The 19360-nt window shown below is 36.3% G+C and overlaps 1 protein-coding gene and 1 non-coding gene across 19 annotated transcripts in view; both read left to right on the top strand.

Annotated features, from left to right (window-relative positions):
- Kmt2c (lysine methyltransferase 2C) overlaps positions 1–19360 on the top strand; it is a 244796-nt gene that overhangs the window by 81364 nt on the left and 144072 nt on the right. For 13 of the 18 annotated variants that reach the window (XM_074060240.1, XM_074060265.1, XM_074060255.1 and 10 more), the window contains exons 3-6: positions 8778–8919; positions 14504–14701; positions 17737–17882; positions 18855–18964. In XM_074060240.1, coding sequence (XP_073916341.1) covers positions 8778–8919; positions 14504–14701; positions 17737–17882; positions 18855–18964 — 596 coding nt within the window. Of the gene's footprint in view, positions 1–8777; positions 8920–14503; positions 14702–17736; positions 17883–18854; positions 18965–19360 lie in introns of those variants that run through there. The other 5 variants (XM_074060249.1, XM_074060262.1, XM_074060317.1 and 2 more) reach the window with 2 other exon arrangements.
- On the top strand, positions 6873–7003 carry LOC141421122 (small nucleolar RNA SNORA38). The gene has a single exon (XR_012445796.1). It is a non-coding gene; the product is annotated as a small nucleolar RNA SNORA38 (small nucleolar RNA).

The raw sequence follows: 19360 nt of genomic DNA on the forward strand, positions 1-19360 counted from the left end.
ACCTTCTGGTTCAGTTCTGTGTTTATTTTTAGGTGTTACTTATTTAAGGACTATTAGCTTTTACTTAGTTGTGACTTTCAGCCCTTAGTGTTTACCTCGCACGGATAGCAGACAGGTATATTCTGTGCTGTCAGTTCACTTGATTCCTTCCATACATGGAATGAAGTTCCAAAGTCACATATCTGCATGCATTTAGTTACTTTTGGTCCAATAACGACTTAATGAATGGTTATATGCATAGTATTTAAGTATACAAGTGTGTGTAATACCCTATATATGTCCTTATTTACAGAAATAGAAAATGTCAGTGATAATCATTATTCAAATGTGGACATTTGGTGTCCACTTTTTTTTTTTTTTTTTTGGTGGCCGTAATGGGGTTTGAACTGAGTCTTGTGCTTGCTAGGCAGGCACTCTTATCACAACCCTTGCCATTTGTGTGTGTGTGTGTGTGTGTGTGTGTGTGTGTGTGTGTGTGTGTATACTTTAGTTATTTTTCAGTAGGGTCTCCAGTTTTTTTTTTTTGCCTGAGACTGGCCTCAGACTGCAATCCTTTTTACTTGTGGCCTGCTGAGTAGTTAGGGTCACAGGTGTGTGCCACCATAACTGGTTTATTACTTGAGATGGGGTGTCACTGACCTTTTCCCTCAGGTTAAGATCCTGGTTAAAGACCAGGATCTTTCCAGTCTCCACTTCCTGAGTAGCTGGGATTATAAGCATGAGCTATCATCCCTGGCAACTATTATACCTTTTGAGTACAGCTGCTAATTGACACCATGTTATGGTAGTATTTGGAACAAAGAAAAAGCTCGGTCATGTAGCTTAAGAATTTAACTTTGCCTCCCTTTCCTACCTCGTTTTGATATGGAGTCTTCTCTTTTTGCATTATCATTTTTATTTACTGATTCTTAGTATATTATAGTTGTGGTAGAATAGTTGTGCTATTTGTCAAATGGTTCTGGCAGTGTGACTTCTGGACACATGGCAGAATTACATTTCCTAGGCTTCTTGAGGGATTTTGTCCAGTGAGTTGTGGGTGGAACTCATGTTGGTCACTACTGGACTGGAGCAGAGACTCCTGAGTTCTCTTTCTTTCATGGTTAACGTCAGGGTTTGAATTACTGCTTTGAAAGTTTGGGTCCCAGTATAAGGAGGTGGTGTGCTAGAGCAGAAACACATTTATAAATACTTGACCTTTGATTCCCTATAACTTACAATTTTCAAACAAGTTTAAAAAGAAAATCTCAGTTATTTATTGCTACATAGCAAGTCATTTCCCCCCCTCTCCCCCTCAATAATGTCCTAAAACAACAAACATATTCAGAACAGGCTTGGCTGGGCAGTTCTGTTCTCTTGAGGTCAAGAGGTCACTTCTTGTATAGCGGATCCATGGCAGTTACACCATTGCTTTTCTTTTGGGGGGAGGGTGTGGCATATGGTACTGAGATTTCAAGTAAGGACATTGGCTTGCTAGGCAAGCATTCTGCCATTACCCCAGTCTTCCTCTTTCCCTCCCTCCCTCTCTCCAACAGGGTCTCACGCTTTTTGCCTTGCCTGGGATCTTCCTACCTATGCTTCCCATCTAGCTGGAATTACAGGCATGCACCATTCATCATGCTGTCTGGCTTTGTGCTGACCTGGAGTTTTACAACGTTTTACCCAGGCTGGTCTCCAATTATGATCTTCCTGAGTAGCTGAGAGTCTAGATGTCCATCACTGTGTCTTATTCTTGATGTCGTTTAGTTATTTTTTGGTGGTACTGGGGTTTGAACTCAGGGCCTTGCTGCTTGAGCCATGCCCCAGTCCCTTTTGCTTTTGCTTATTTTTCAAATAGTGTCTTGTGTTTTGCTGGGCTGGTCCATGATCTTTCTATTTCTGCCTTCCTCATAGCTGAGTTAACAGGTGCATGCCACTGTGCTCAGTTTTATTACTTGAGATAGGTCTTTCTGTTTGTCTCCAACTGCAATCCTCCCAATCTCTGCCTCCTGAGTAGCTGGGATTATAGATGTGAGCCACTGTGCCCAACCTGTGTTTTAGATTTATTAATTTTGTCATTTATTTATTTATTAATTAGTTTATTTTTAAGGTAGGGTCTCATGCTTTTGTTCAGGACTTGTTTGGACCACAATCCTCCTACTTGAACCTCCTGCATAGATGAAATTTCAGGTGTGAGTAGTTGGGATTAAAGGCTTGCATTACTATGTTCATCTTGGTTTTTTTGAGATAGGGCCTCACTATTTTTTTTTGCTTGGAGTGGCCCCAAACTGTGATCCTTCTATTTCCACCTCCCATGTAGCTAGGATTACAGATCTGGCCCTGCCCATGTTGTTAATAATTTCTTAATTTTGGAGGTTAGTAAAAATTAGTAAAAATAAAGATAATTTCTCCCCAGCTACCAGGAACCCTGAATAAATAAAGTTTAAAAATGCATTGAAATTAGGGTGCCTTAAAAGAATGTACTATGTACTGATAAAAGAGCCTGTACTTGACCTCTGGAATATTTTTGACATCTTGTAGTCTAGTATGTTATATTTATGAGTTAGTAAGATACACCTAGTCCTTTCAAAGTGTTACTTAACTTTTGAAGAAAATCTCATAACTGCCCCAAATCAAAATGTTTCCTTTCTATGAAGCTGGCTGTGAGGTAAGTGTTTTCTCCACTTTGTAGTCATACTCAGTCTTCATATTTACCAAATGATGAATAAGTATCAATAAGGTGTCCTCGTAGAACTGTAATCCTTCACTTTGCATTAATTTATTCATAATACTTAAGTGCTATAGTCAGATAGTGTGTCTGCAGTATGAAATAGTGAAAAGAACACATGCAACTTGATTTTGAAATCATACTTTTGTTCTGTTAGCCTTGTGATAATCTTGAACTTAGCTACCTTTGACACATGTTTTCTTACCTTGCAAATGAGGGTGCTATGCTCTTTCTCTGTCTCTCCTCTCACTCTCCCCAGTTTTCTCTCCCCTCCCCTCTGCTCAAGGAGAACTGAGAGAATTATTAGATTTCTGTTTATCATTTTACTTTTAGCTGGGACTTTAATACTTTTGTGAATCCTTATACATCTCACGTCTTCCCTTAACCTCCATCATACCATATGTCTACCTCTATTATGTCAGTCACTGTATCCTGTTGTCAAATTTTTGGTCTTCCAGAGAGACTCATTAAGAAAAGAGATTCTGATTCTATTTTCATACTTATTTCTGGTTGAATATAATGTATGATATGTAGTAGTTACCAAGAATTTTGTTTGGGAAATAATCATTATAAAGTCACGGTATATTAACTTCCTACCACAGAGCAAGGAAGCTCCGAATACATGTTCTCTCTATTCCCATTACTTTAAATATAATTTACACTGACACAAGAGTTTGATTGGCTGCGGATACAGCTCAGTGATAGAATGAGTGCTTATTGTGGGTGAGGACAATAACTAGTAGATGAGATGGGCAAGAAAATACACGCAATATAGTGTGTGAATGTAGATAACCGGAATAACAACCACATACCTACACTTAACTACCACATGTCTACACTTGGACTAAGTGCTTTTTGTGCATTATATTTTTTGATCCTAAAGACATGATTCTACCTCTAATACCTATAATGTCACTTGAGTAGCAGAGTCTGGGTTGGTTTTTTGGGGGAAATGGAAGAGGGTGAATGGCTGCTTTCTTCCTTTAGGCACAGCTTTAGTTGGTGCTTAAGTGTGCATTTTTAAGTGATAACATGTAGTATAGTTGTTATTATCTATCTTTTAAAATGGGGAGCAAACTGAAATTGAGATTAGGTTAAGTAACTTGCCAAGGTCGTATTGCTAGCCCCTGGGTGAGCTAAGATGCAAATTTCTGACCATTAGATTTCAAGCCTTTGGTTTTTAACACAGCAGACAGCTTTTGCTATTTAAACTTTCTTATGTCATAGACTAGCTTTAGAATTAAGTAAGAATCATAGGAGGTGGAAAATTAAAGAATTAGAAGAGGTGTATATAATGAAATTATGTAAAGGCAGAAGTTAGATCTAGTTTATTTTTGTATGCCCAAAGATACGCTCTGCTGCACATAGGTGATGTTGTTTAGTGAAGGGACTCCTTACAGGAGATTAGGTTCTTTAGCCATATAATTACCACTACACTCACGCCGCCTAGTGGTTAGAGATTAACCACAGGTAGTGTAGCGGCTTTGGATCTGTAATTCCCACTCCCCATCTCCAACTTTCTGGCATTAGGGCTTTTTAAAAAAATTGAAGTGGCATTACTTTATTTTTGTTAGGTGTAAACTAAGGGGAAAGGTGCAGGGAGTTTTGTATCAAGAAAAATATCATAGTGAAAAATTTCAAATGTAAAGTGTCAGCTCCACTCTGGTTTCCACAAGTTTGGGCTGCAGGCAGTTTGAGCAAATAGAACGCCATGAAAGGCAATACCTTGCAAAGTGATTGTGTAGCTGAGCCGGGATTGGTTTAGCGGGTGACAGGCTGTCTTCCTTTAGGCACAGCATGAGCTGATGTTCAAGAGTCCATTTTTAGTGATAAACTATGGATAACCAAGTTCTGGCAGGAGTATTCCATCAGTTATCACTGGACTTAGCCACTCTTCTATGCATCACATCACTGGGCTGATTGACATTATTTTTAGACGAAGCAGTTTGCTTCACATTTTGCTACCAAACTCTGACAAGGGCTAGGAGAAAAGGTAAAGATATAAACAGTAGTTTAATTGTCCTGCCTTGACTTTGAAAAATAGTAAGATGTAACTAATTCTCCCAAATGCAGAGTGACAAATAAAGATAGGTTCCATTATCTATAGTTTCACATACTTAAAGATACCTTTTATTGTTTCTCTTGTGTGGCTGGAACTACTGCTCCCTAAGAAGCAGTTACAAGATTTCTTCTTACTGGTTAAAGAACAGAAAAGTCAAAACACAGCATTCAAACCAGAAGTAAAATCTAAAGTCATCAATCTCTACTGTTTCTTTAGCAGATTCAGGTTAGGATGTATAGCCAGTAGCAATAATGGAAGAGAAAAGAGAACAGGACAAACTCTCAAAGCCAGCCTTCCTGTTGCTGTGGATCAGAACTGGTCTTGGCCCCATTTCTTAAATAATTAAGATTCCCTGGAGTCTAAAGTGGCTTTTTCTCCCCCTGAAATGTAGGAAACCTATTTCTAAAAGACTGTATACTTGAAAACCTGTCAGCCTACTGTGAACATTATCTTTAAGCATTGCTGTTTCCTTCTGGTTCTACCGTGTGTGTGTGTGTGTGTGTGTGTGTGTGTGTGTGTGTGTGTGTGTGTGTGTGTGTGTGTGAGAGAGAGAGAGAGAGAGAGAGAGAGAGAGAGAGGGAGGGATGGAGGAGGCTCTTTTTTTTTTGCCTTCAGTTATAACCAATAGAACCTCCTGAAAAAAAAAATACTAAGACTGCAATGTATTTTCTTGTGTATGTGTGTACTAGGCAAGATAAAAGCTAGGACTGTTGGACTATTTGCCAGAAGAAACTATTTGATTAAGCGTTGTTAAATGGTAGATGGCAGCATAATAGATGGGAACAGAAGGGCCAGACCCAATTGGAAGGAACAGTTTAAGGTGGGAGAGAAACAGAATTGTCTCTTAGAAGGAAAGTGTTCCCAGGGAATGTAATGGCATTCCTGCATGAGTCCCTCATTCACCTGGCTTACTGTAAGCCTCAGAAGCACCATTCTTACCCCTCCCCCTCCCTTAACTTTTCTTGTTACTTAGTCTTAAGACTGGCACAAAAAAAGATATAACCCACATTGAGTAGATATGAAATGCTTCCATAAAATATTTTTATATATGGTCATTTTATAGTATTTTGATTATAGTAAGCAGGCAGACTGGGAGTCTCTCTAGCAGAACTGGATTCCTTTCACTGTTTGGTTTTAAAAACCTTAAAGGTTGACAACACAGAATAATCTCCACTCTTTCCAGATGATTTCCTAGAGCTACAGTCTCTGTAGGTGCAGTTACGTCAAGTATTGACACACAATAAGAAGAGTCACTTCAGTTTTAGGATCAGTGTTATAGCAATTCCTCACTCCAGATAATAGCTTTTTTGTTAACTAAGACATAACTTAAACTGCTTCAAACTACAATAGTGACTTAAACAAGACTAATTTTTCTTTCATATGATAGTTCTGTGGTGAGAGGGCATAGCTAATGAGGCATCTTTGCTCCATGTAGTTGTTTATGGACCCAGGTTTCTTTTGTCTTGTTTTTTTACCATTCCCTGGAATGCTGCAGCATTGTGACTTGGTGCTTTGTTGTCCACTCCAATACATAGAAAAGGGGACATAATTTAGCCAAAAAGGAAATCACCCACTTTTAGGTGATGGAGAAATGGCAATTGGTTCTAGTCATGTTCTTTTGGTAGGAACTTGCCATACTTAGCTGCAAAGAAGATCAGGAAATAAGGGCTCTGGCTGAGCTATATGCCCTCCTAAAACTTAAATAGGACAGAGGAAGGAGAGTGTGATTTTGTCCTTTGTCTGTTTTCTACAGAGCTATGTGCTTTATCTTGTCGATTTGTAAATTCTTTACATATTCTAGATTTGGATACCTTTTTGGTGGTAGAAATTATGTCTTTTTTTTTTCACATCTGTAGTCATTTTGTTCATGGAGTCTTTTATCATACAGAAATTAAAAAATGTGTATGTGTGTGGTAGGTACTGGAGGTTGAACCTAAGGCCTCATGCTTGCTAGCCAGGGGCCCCACGACTTGACCCACAACACTAGCCAAATAATTTTTTTGGGGGGAGGAGCAATATTGGGGTTTGAACTCAGGGCTTCACACTTGTTAGGCAGGTGCTCTACTGCTTGAGTTATGCCTCCAGCTAAAAAATCTCAATGTAGTACCCTCCTACAAAGGCATGCCTTTCGTTCCCTGTCTTTGGACACGTAAGAATTGGAGGCAAAGAAATGTGGATTTGGAGAAATCTGGGGCCAGCTTGCTCCCCGCAGGCTCACGATCAACCATACCACATAGATGAAAAGAAAGGGGAAAAAAAAAAAATCTCAATGTAGTAAAATTTGCAGATTGTGTTTTGTTTCCTTTTTTGATACAAAGAATTGATATACTTGCAGGTTTGATTCTAGGTACTGTATGTCAAGTTTGTCTGTCAGGTAGATACGATACTTTAGTTAATAAGGTCCATAAGCAATTTATGGTCAACTTTTCAATTTCAATTTAAAAAAGAAAAAAGAAATATGTTACTTTAACTATGAAAACCAAGACCATCTCTTTAATGCCGCATATCACCATTAATTTTATTTGACAGGCTTTACAATTATTTATAATTTTCCTGGCTACACAATTAATAGTTACCAGAATTGTTCGTTTTTTTCAAATACGTCCATAAAACTTATTTTGAATTTAGAACATAATCACAAAAATAAGGATGTGAGATTATAGTGCTGGTATGAAAGATAAAAGATGAAGTTTGGTGTGGAAGTTTTTGTACAAGCTGCTAAGATACATCCACTGTGCAGTGGGAGTACGATAAGGAGCACAGGAGATGCTGATATTGTGGATGTAGACCTAAGATGATGAAATCCCTAGGAGATTGTTGGGACCATGTAATAATTAAGTTTTTCAAAGAAAAGCATATGCAGGACATATAGAGGCCTCTATTTTAATTTAACGGGCATAAAAGAAATCAGCTGAAGATACCGATTTAGATAATTTAATCTTCATGGACAATCTTATGAGTTACAATGAAGTTTTCTAATTTTGTAGGTGAGTAGAAGAAAAATGACTTTTATATAATATTGAATAGTTAGTAGATGGTCAAAGATCTGAGACCTGGTCTTTATGGCTCCAGATCCTGTATTCATCCATTATATCTCCCTATTTGTTAAAGGTGGAAGAGTCTTTCTGTAAGGAGGTGTAAAATGAAATTTTAGGCCTTTTGAAGGCTGCTAGTGGCTCCTGGATTGTTGTTAGTTCTGTTGCCATCTATGGTGGTGGCGAGAACAGTTTGCTTAGTAGGACAGGTATATTATGAGAAAGGTGGAAGCCCATTTCATGAACTTGGTAGCAGAAGGAGGGAAAGATGGAGAAGAAGAGCTTGAAGAACTTTGAGTTTGTTTTGGGGGAAGTATAGAAAGGTCTAAATAAATTTCCAATTAGAAAAGAAGGATCCAACCAAAAACATGGACTTGCTTCAGGAGCACTGGTGAAGGATTAGCATCCTTTTATTCTGGTACACAATGTGAAAGACAGAGTAGACATAAATAACACTTTTATATAGAGAGAATGATGTTAAGGGTGGAGGTGTTTGAGAACCCTCTTAGCAGTTAGATGGCCTCCTGAGGAGGTATGTGCAAGGTTTTTCGTTAGACTCCTGAGGAGAATTGAAAAAGGCAGTAGAGTCAAGGTTTGTTCTTTAATATTGAGCTTTTAGAATGGGTAATAATTGGAATGCATAATGCATAATTAATGGTAATTTCAATTTATAAAATGTGAAGAAACTTTAGAAAACAGTCACATTGAAATACATTTATTCTACAGATCAACTACTATAGTAGTTGCCAAGGTGAAGGAAAAGTATACCATGTTTTACATTATTGTGATTATAACTTTGTAGTAGTGAATACATATAAACAATGTCATTAACCATATACATACATTTTTCCTATACTTGTGAAGTATTGTTACTTGTTTGATTCTTTTTTCATTACTGTATATGCTTTGTAGATATATTCACCAACGATTAGGAAACACAAAAGTGACACTTTATGTTCTCTTGTTTACTGTGAAGCAGAAATCAAAGAACAATCCGCAGAAGAGGATGCTGAAACAGAAGTGGATAACAGCAAACAGCCAGTCCCGGCTCTTCAGCGATCTGTGTCTGAAGAATCTGCAAACTCCCTGGTGTCTGTTGGTGTAGAAGCTAAAATCAGGTTAGAAATTGAATAGAGCCAGATTGGAGATTATTGACAGGAAAGAGGGCAGCGAGTTGACTGCAGAGAAAATTCAGGGAGACGAGGTTTAGGATCTTAGTCTAGATGAAGTTTAATCATTTAGCAGCTTTAAATTTCAGGTTGACACCTGTGTGTGTAGTTGGATAGAAAGCAGCTGTGGACTTGGCGACTATGAGAAGGATGTATGCTAGGATGCAACTCTAGTCACTTCAGATGAGTAAGAGAGTTAACAGTATGGTATTCCTGGCCAAAGAAAAGACTGAGCATGTCGCATAGAATTAAATTTTGATACTTCCCCATACACTTATGTTTATATGCTTAATTCTTACCCTCTTCTTTTTTTTCTTTTTCCTGTTTATTTTTACAGAATAGTGGGTTTCATTATGACATTTTGATTATTTTATCCCCCACCAACCTCTTTTTTCTCCCACCTTTCTCCTAATGACACCCCCTTCTTTAAAAAAGAAAACCTATCAGTAAGTAGTTCAGCTTCAAATTTTGTATTTTTTAGGCTCTATTTGAACATCTGAATAAAACTGTGAAAATATCAATCAGTTAATATTCTCATCTTGTTGAAGTGCTTTCTTTGGTTTGTTTTTGGCACACCTCACTTCTCATTTTGTCTTTTGTTGGTTTCTTTGATGACACCTCACCTTTATAATGTTGGAGTCCTCAGGTATCTCATTTACTTTTTGACTTCACTCTCTGGGAAAGTGCATTCAGCTTACAGGCCTCTTTATGAGCCACACATTTACATTTTCAGTGTTGATCTTTCCCCGAATGCCAGACTTTTGTGTCCATCTGTCTGCTTAACATCTCCACCAAAACTACACGATTCTGGACTGCTACCCCAAATCTGTTTCTCCCCTGCTTTCCCCATTTTAATCATTAATAACCAATATTTACACAGTTGCCTAGGTCAAAGTCTTTGGAGTTTATCCTTGATTTCTGTCTATTCTCATACCTCATATCCAATTCAGTAAATCCTATATCTCAACTTCAGAAATAACCCAGACAACTTCTTATTAGCAATTTGCCTGACATTTTATTTGAAACTATTGTCCTTGGGTGACTATAGTAGTTTTTACTGTCTTTCTGTTTCTCTCCCCTTTCACAGTTCAATATGTTGTTTGTAAAGTTGCAAAAATTACTGTAAAACTTAAACCAGGTGTCCTCCCTACTATGTTTAATGGTGGTTATATTTAAATGAAATATTTAAATTATCATTAAATAATAGCATTTCAAGCCTTTTTCATTTCTACAATTTGTGATCTGGTCCTGGCTGTTTCTCTGACTTCATTTTGTTTCTTACTGTGGTCTCATCATACACTTAGAAGGTTTCTATCTGAGGGTTTCTTTTGATGGGGGGAGCAATACCGGGGTTTGAATCAGGGCATTGCACTTGTTAGGCAGGCACTCTTTTTGGAGATAGGGTTCTGTTTTTTCCCCATGATCCTCCTATTTTAGTCCTCTCACTGAATTTAGGATGACAGGCATGTGCCACCATGCCCAGATTTTTTTCTGTTGACATGGGGTTCTCATGAACTTTTTGCCCCTCCATCTCAGCCTCCTGTGTAGCTTGGGATGACAGGAGTGAATCACTGTATCCAGCTATTGGTTGAGATGGAGTTTTGGAAGTATTTGTCTGGGTTGGCTTCATACTATGATCTTCCCAATGTTAGGCTCCTAAATAGCTAATATTACAGACATGAGCCACTGGTACCTGGCTTGCCTGAGGATCTTTGAACTTTCTCTGTTCTCTGTCCTCCAGAACCCTTCCTAACCATCTGCTTGTTAACACTAGTCATGTCTAACTGGGTTTTAATCAGCTCAGAAAAAAACAAGTGTACCAATGTAGATCTGAGAAATTATATTGTAGTTCCTCTTCTCCAGAATTTTTTGTTGAGTTTGACTGTTATCAAAAAGGTTTTACAGTTGCAGGTCTTATATTTAAGTCTTTAATCTATTTTGACTTGGTTTTTGCATTTGGTGTGAGACAGGGTTCAGTTTCATTCTTCAACATGTGGATACCCAGTTTTCCCAGGATCAGTTATTAAAGAGACTGCCATTTTCCCATTGTATGTGTTTGGTGTCTTTCACAAAAATCAGTTGATAGTAAATGTATGTGTTTATTTCTGGGATTTCTATCCTGTTTCATTGGTTGATGTGCCTTTTTATGTCAGTACCATGCTGTTTTGATTATAGTCACTTTATGTTTTGTCGTTAGAGAGTATGATACCTCCATTATTATTTTTTGTTGTTATTGTTTTTTGAGGTAGGGTGTCACTATGTAGCCCATACTGGTCTGGAATTTACTGTTGTACAGCCCAGCCTGGCCTTGAATTTGTAATCCTCCAGCCTTAATCTCTTGAGTGCTGGGATTATTGGCATGTACCACTATGCCTGGCTTCTAGTTTTATTCTTTTTTACTCAAGATTATTTTGGTTATTTGGAGTCTTTTGTGCTTTCATATGAATTTAAGGATTGCCTTTTCTATTTCTATGAAATTGGAATTTCCAATTTCTAATGGAATTACAAATTCCATTAACTGTGTTCATGGCTTTGGATATTATAATCCATGATCTTGGGATATCTTCAGTTTTTTTCATCAATGTTCTATAGTTCCAAGTGTACAGATCTTTTTCTTCCTTGGTGAAATTTATGCAGAAATATTTAAATTTTTTGTTGCTATTGTAAATGGGATTGTTTTCTACATTTTCAGATAGTTCATTATTATTGTATATAGGAATGCTGATTTTTGCATATTGATTTCATGTCTTGAAACTTTACTGAATTTGTTTTTCGTTCTAGCAGTTTTGTGGTGAGTCTAAGTATTTCTGTACATGTATAAGGTTATGTAGTCAGCAAATAGAAATACTCCCTTTGTTGTAAGGATTTCTTTATTTCTTTGTCTTACCTCATTATTCTAGGTGGCACTTCTTGTACTGTTGAAAAAAAGGGGAAAGAGTAGGCATTTATTGTTGGTTGCATATGTAGTTATTTCTATTCTTCATTCTGTATTTTGTTTTTATTTTGCCTGCTTCCCTGCTTCCTCCACCTCTTCCCCATCTTTTTAAAGCATTGCTTTTGGCTTTGTTGGTCTTCTTTATTGTTTGTAATTGTCCTGTTTCATTCATTTCTGTTATTTCTCTTGTTATTTCTTCTTTGTTTTAATCAGTGTCCTCACTTACTTTCTACCGACCTTTTTAGTTGAAAGTTTAGCTCCATTAACACCTAAACTTTTTTTTTTTTTTTCTTTTGGTGGTACTAGGGCTTCTCCCTTGCTAGGCAGGTGCTCTACCAAATGAGCCACTCCACCAGCCCCTTTTTGTGTTGGGTATTTTTGAGACAGGGTTTTGTGAAATACTTGCCTGAGCTGGCTTCAAACTCTGATCCTCCTGGTTTCTGCCTCCTGAGTAGCTAGGATTACAGGTGTGAGTCACTGGTGCCTGACCAACATCTAAACTTTTAATTTCTGATAATTATATAAATTTTTAAGTTCCTTTAGTTACAACTTTAGCTACATCTTACAAACTTTTGCATTCAGAATTTTATTATCAGTTTGTTACAAAGTACTTTGGTTTGCATTTTAATTATAGGATCTCAGCAATATGTTTTTCTACCTTCCAAATACTTAGAAAAATTTACATTATTACATTGTTAGAGAATATTGTTCATTACATTGTCAGAGAATATTGTATATTTGATGTTGGTCACTTTGAACATATCAGGTCTTCCTTTATGGCCTAATGTGTTGTCTACTTTTGAAGTCTTACAATATGTTTGAAAAGAAAGTGAACTCTTGGTTGTACTTAGAAGCTAATATAGTATCTCAAGAGATTATAGATTGCTTCTATTCCCTGTTAATACAACATGTGATGAAAGTTCATGGGGCAAATACTCCAGAGGAACTGGTAGAAACTTTTAATGCTGGAGAATAAAGATTTGGGTAGCAATAAATGTTATAAATACAAAAATATAAGCGGAGCAGTGCTTTTAATTTTGCTTTGTTCTAAGATCTCTTATTAAGTGTATATTCCATAACGTATATTACTTCTTGTTTTTTAACTTTGTTTTTTTTTTTTTTTTTGGTCTGGTACTGGCGTTCGAATTTAGGGCTTTGCACTTACCAAAGCAGATGTCCATTTTGTCCAGTCCATTTTGCTCTTGTTATTTTGGAGATGGAGTCTTGTGACTGTTTGCCTGGGCTGGCCTTGAACCTTGATCCCTCCTGATTTCAGCCCCCCCCAAGTAGCTGGGATTACAGGTGTAAGCCAACGATGTCTGGCTTCTTCTAACTTTTTAATGATTTCTTTTTTAAATTAATAGACGTTAATTTTAGAACAGTCCTAGATTTATAGAAGAATTTAACAGATAGTATAGTTCATATTCCCCCTCTCCCAACAATTTAGAATTGTGCATTAGTGTGATACATTTGCTGTAGTTGATACGCTCAGTTTACACTGGGTCATTCTTTATATGATACAGTTTTATGTGTTTTGACATGCAGAATGTTATGTATCTGCCATTGTAGTATCAAAGTAGTTTCACAGCCCTATAAATTCCCTATGGTCCTCCTAAATCATGCCTTTCTTCCCCCGTTCAGACCCATCTGGTAACTTGCTAACTACTTAACCCATGAACTTAACCCAGTAAGCATTAAATTTTTTATTTTTTATTTCTCTGTGTGCATGCATGTGGGTGGTACATTTATATCATGCACAAAGAATGTTTCATCAAGTAACTAAATGCAACTTTTTTACCATATGTTTTACAGAGCAAGCATGAACTCACGAGGCTGTTAAATTACTCTCTTTCCCATCTACAGCTTTACTTTCTTTATTAATTTTCTTTAGTCAGAGTTTTAAAATATTTTACAAGCTAGATTTTTTTTTTTTTTTTTTGGTGACAGTATTGGGTTTGAACGCAGTCTTGTGCTTGCTAGGCTAGTGTTCTATTATTTAGGCATACCTTTAGCACTAAAATAGAATTTTTAACAGACTATGTTTACTACTTTAAATAAAAATTGTGACCAGGTGTGTGGCTCACACCTGTGATCGCAGCTACACAGGAGGCGTAGGTGAGAGAATAATAGTCCTAGGCTATCGCAGGCAAAAGGGAGACCCTTTAAGCCCAAATCAAAAAGGACTGGAGGTGTGGCTCAAGTGGTAGTGCAAGGCCCTGTGTTCAAACTTTTCCATCTCCCAAACCTTCCTGCCCCACCAGAAGTCATGCTGGGATCAGGTTGTAAGCTCAGTCGTAGAGGTCTTTCCTAGCAAGTGCAAGGCACTAGGTTCATTCTTCGACATCATCAAAAAATTAAATAAAAATAAAACAATAAAATAAAAATCATGCTGTAGAAAAGTAGAATTGCAAATATATAGTTGTTACTCAGTTTAATTGTTCTTACAGTATAATCACAAAATAGATTATAGAACATATGTTGAAAAGCTTAGCTTGCATTAAAAATGTAGTTTGTAAGTACAAGTATCTAGTTTTCTGCTACTTAAAGTAATCAAATAAAGCTCTTTTTCTCTGTCTTCCTTCATTTCATATTTACCAGTGAACAGCTCTGCGCATTTTGTTACTGTGGGGAGAAAAGTTCCTTAGGACAAGGAGACTTAAAACAATTTAGAGTAACTCCTGGACTTACCTTGCCATGGAAAACCCAACCTTCTAACAAGGACACTGATGACAACAGCAATGTGACCCATGAGAAAACTCAAAATTCAGCTCCAAGGAAACAAAGAGGACAGAGAAAGTAAGCAGTTTTGAGTTTAAACTGTTGAGGTGGAATAAAGCTATATCTAATTTATTTTCATTGTAATGTTTACAAATAGGGCTGTTACTGTTGAACGCTCCATGTTCTTCACATTCAGCCAGTGCTTTATGACTCAATCAAGCCAACAAAAAGTCCTTTTCTTAGAATTTCTTTGTTTAAAAATGTTGGATATCTTAATTGTCTGTTACAAAGTTAGTGTGTGACAAAAGTTAACCTTTGGAAGAAAAATTTAAAAAACATAGCATAAGCTAAGAAAGAATTCATGGAATTTATAACTGGAAAGAAGAAAAACATATGCTATATGCTTATGAGAATATAGCATAACAGCAAAGCCAGAAGTATTCTTATTGTTCCTATCCTTCGTTTCACCCATTTGTTTATTTATTTATTCTTATTTAATTTATGAATGTGTATGTTTCAGAGAATGTTAAACTGTCCTATAAATTCTTACCATAATGTAGTTCCCTTCCTGATAGAAGATACTTAGTTAAAATAAGATGTTTGTATAACTACATATGTATTTTTGTTCACGGGCACAATGCAATCACCTAGAAACCCTTCCCTGATGTGCTCTTTAAATATTTTGTACATTTGTATTTAAAAGTCATCTTAACATATGGACTTGGCTTTGCTGGTTGGGGGAATAGAAGTTTCTGTAGTTGATGAGAGAGTGTAAAAATTCATTTAGCTTGGAAGGCTAACCAGCTCTGCTTCTTGAGGGTGATGATGTAATCATCCAAGTGCCCATTTGGCTTATATCCAAATTTCAGTACTAAGCATTGTTGTGCTGTACTTACGTGATTGGCTCATTGTTTTGAACTGCTGCCAATGCCTTGACTAGAAGTAGGAAATGAAACAATAACAAGAAAGAATCTTTTTAAAGAATTTAAGGTGGAACAGTTTAAGGAAGCTTACCAGTACTGTATTGTACAGTTTTGAAGGTCATCTTTAAATCATATATAAGAGCCTTATTTTTGTTATCAGTTGAGTGCTCCTATGTTAATAAAATGTATTAAAAAGTCCAGCAAATTTCTAATGTCTGTCACTAATCAGTAAATTTAATAGACTGGATCAGGCAAAATCTAATATCGTCATATTGTATATCGTATAATGGCAATAGGATAAAATTCTGTCCTGAGAAATAGAAATGGATTTCATTAACTTATTTACTTTGTAAGTGGAGCTAATTTTTAGTGAAAAGCTCTATGAGCTCAGATAATTGTATAAAAATAGCTGTGGCTCAGTGAAAATTGTTATAATACACTTAGTGCTTACCAAGCTTATTAGATGATGATAAAAAGTCCATTAATGAAGATACTTTGTGAATGTAGATGGTTAATTTAGCTTAGTCATAATTTTAAATAGTTACAAAATAAATGCAGCATAAAAAGTTAATTTTAAAGAAAATTTGACAAAGGATGTTTTCACAGTGGTTCCTCCCTCTTTGCATAATCAAGGGTACTTTTTTTTTTTTTTAATTCCATTTTGCTTTATAATTTGAAGTTTTGTTGGTATGTATTTCATCTGACTCTTCTTGATACTCTTTCCTAAGCTAGGCTGCTGTCAACCTTAGGATTGATATTGGCATCTGATGTGGTATATACAGTCTCAAAACTTTGATTAAGAACTGATTTGTAATAGACTGGTTAGTCATTCCATTGGTTTTTATATTGCTCTCTCCCTCAAATACTAGTGCAAAAATATGCTAAAGCAACACATTAGTACTAATAGATGAACTGTTAGTCTTGGTTTCTCCCAAGAAATAATAATGATTAGTAATGAAGAATATATATTTGTAGGATAGAGGTTATATTTGTAGGAAAGAATTTGTTCTCATTTTTCTGTGGGCATTTATAAAAATGAGAATTTAAAGTTAGCATAGCATGCTGAACCTTTATCTCTAATGCTAAACATAAGAAATTACTGGTTATTTCAATATGGATTGATATTTAAATGTACTTATTGAAATATGTTAATACTTTTTTTTTCTTTCAGTGATTCCAGGTATAAAAAAGTTTAGTACCCTGGTCATTGTGCCGATTTTCTCTTAATAGGAATCATGATAAATACAAAGTGCATACGAAGTGCAGTGAGTTATGATCTATATTCAATAGTGACTTAATCCAGAATTATCATCAGGTTAGATATTATAATAATAGGAGAAGATTTAAGTTTTAGTGGTAGTCATCTAATTTTCCATATTTAATGTTGAATGCAGTAATCGTCTTTTACTAAATGATCTGAAATACTACTGAAAATGGTAGGGCTTAGAAGCCTGAAATCTCCTATATTCGTATACTTTCCTCAACATTCATTTTTTTATATTCTAGTTTTAGCTACTATACTGTCTTCCTGATTCCCCATACCTCTAGTAGCTATTTTGCTTTTGTGTTTACTTCTGATTTGTGAAGTACAGTCTTAATTGGCGCTATTGCAGCATCATGTCACAGACCAGCTATTGAGATTTGTCAAGGGGACCATAAGAAAGCTGCAGCTCATGAGTTCCACTTCCCCACCTCTCTTTTCACACTCTGTACTGGGTTTTCATTTTTCCTGGAAAATAATCTTTCTTTACTTGAAATTAATCCCTTCTGTGGCAGTTTTCTGTTAAAATAAAACACATTAGACTTTTCTGATCAAGTTATGTTTTGTAAGCATTTAATAAGGCCAATGGAAATACTCATTTTTTGTGTTAAGATATGGTTCCTGGCTAGAATGATTCAATTTTTTATAAAAGAAACTGTATTAGAGAATGGAAAAATAAATTCATTATTGTAATTTTAATACTTCATTATGAGTTTGGAGACTCTTAGTTGTTGCCTACATGAAATACTATGGCACCCACTTTAGTATTATGCTTTGAATAATAATTGATGAATTCTAAAAGTTTTGACAGTTTATGCCTAATAAAATAACATTTATTTGGCAGTACATTGTACTTAAATTATTATAAAATGAAATGATTTGTACTTATTACCTTCACAGCCATTTATCTTGTATCACTTTATTTTCAGAGAACGATCTCAGCAGAACATAGTGTCTTGTGTGAGTGTGAGCACCCAGACAGCGTCAGACGATCAGGCTGGCAAACTGTGGGATGAACTGAGTCTGGTTGGCCTTCCAGATGCTGTTGATGTCCACGCCTTATTTGATCCTACAGGTAGGGGCCTCTCCTCAGTAACAGGTACCTCTTGATTCTGGGAGCATTTAAATTTTGGTATATTATCAATCATCAATATTAAGTACTTCTCACCTAGAAGTAATTAGGATCATATTATAAAAGTATGCCTGATGAGGTAAAATAAATTGCCTAATTATGTTTACCTAATTTACTTAAAATCTGCACTGTGCCAACATCAGACTGGATGCTTTCTTAAATATTTGTGTTTACTCTGGTGTAGGTAACAATGCCACAGACACTTGACAGTGGAGGAGAGGGAAAGTTTGGCAGGAGTATGTGAAAACTTGTGGGACCCTTTGTGATGTGGATTTCCTCATTTTAACAGCATAGTGACTTACGCTCAGGGTGTGGTACTCTTGGGAATCTGAGGCAGTCTAATGCTACGATTGAGCTGCAGTGTGATTGATAGCGGTTCAAGTGTTGTGTGAGCTACTACTGATGACTGATGTGTGCTCTTATTTGGAATGGAGGGGATTAGGAGTGTATGTCCCATTAATTTTCCATATATCCCTTTGTCATTGCAAAGTAATAAATAATATCCTTTACATTTTACATAAAGATAGCAGATAAAGCACAGTAATATTTAAACAGACTAAAAATTAACTTTGCTTGTTAAAGAAATAATCACTAACTCAGTAATTCCCAAACTTGTGTGTGCATCAGAAATCACCTTAAGGCTCATTAAAGTATACAACTGGGCCATACCATAGGAGTTTTTGATTTAGTGGGTCTCAGTTGTTATCCTAGATTCTGTATTCCTGGTAAATTCCCAGGGAGGTATTGATGCTGCCGGGTCACAGGCTGGGTCATAATTTGAGAAGGACTACTTTAATGGCATCACAAATACAGGATGTATTCTGTGTTTACACATGAGAGTTAATTTTGAAGTTTTATGTTTCTGTTTGCATCTGATATTTTTAATGTTCATTCTTTTCTCCTTTCACTTTACAGGCACTTGTTGGGCTCATCACCGTTGTGTGGAGTGGTCACTGGGAGTATGCCAGATGGCAGAGCCATTATCAGTGAATGTGGACAAAGCTGTTGTCTCAGGGAGCATGGAAGTGAGTAGAAGAAGCAGATACTTAACCACGGTTTTCTAACATCTACTTTATTCAACATTAAAGTTAATTTGGATGAATTATGTATTAAATGATTACTATAGTGTAAAAACCCTCAAAATAGGCAACTTGTAATTTATATCAAGGTAATTTGTACAAACTAATAGAACACAGTATGTTGCGGCCAGCTTAGGCTACATAGCTAAACTTTTTCTCACCACCCTCCTCTCCCCTCCCACCTTTCCCCTTCACCCCCCTCCCCCTCCCAAAAAAAAAAGTTGGGAGTACTTGTTTTGGAAATTTGATAATATGTATGCTACCAGACTTTGAATAGCATAATGGGTGGGTCAAGATTGTGATGACTAAGTAAGAACCATCTCTTTTGTGAACTAATTTAGC

The sequence above is a fragment of the Castor canadensis genome, chromosome 2, assembly GCF_047511655.1.
Source record: "Castor canadensis chromosome 2, mCasCan1.hap1v2, whole genome shotgun sequence".
In the NCBI taxonomy this organism is placed as follows: domain Eukaryota; kingdom Metazoa; phylum Chordata; class Mammalia; order Rodentia; family Castoridae; genus Castor; species Castor canadensis.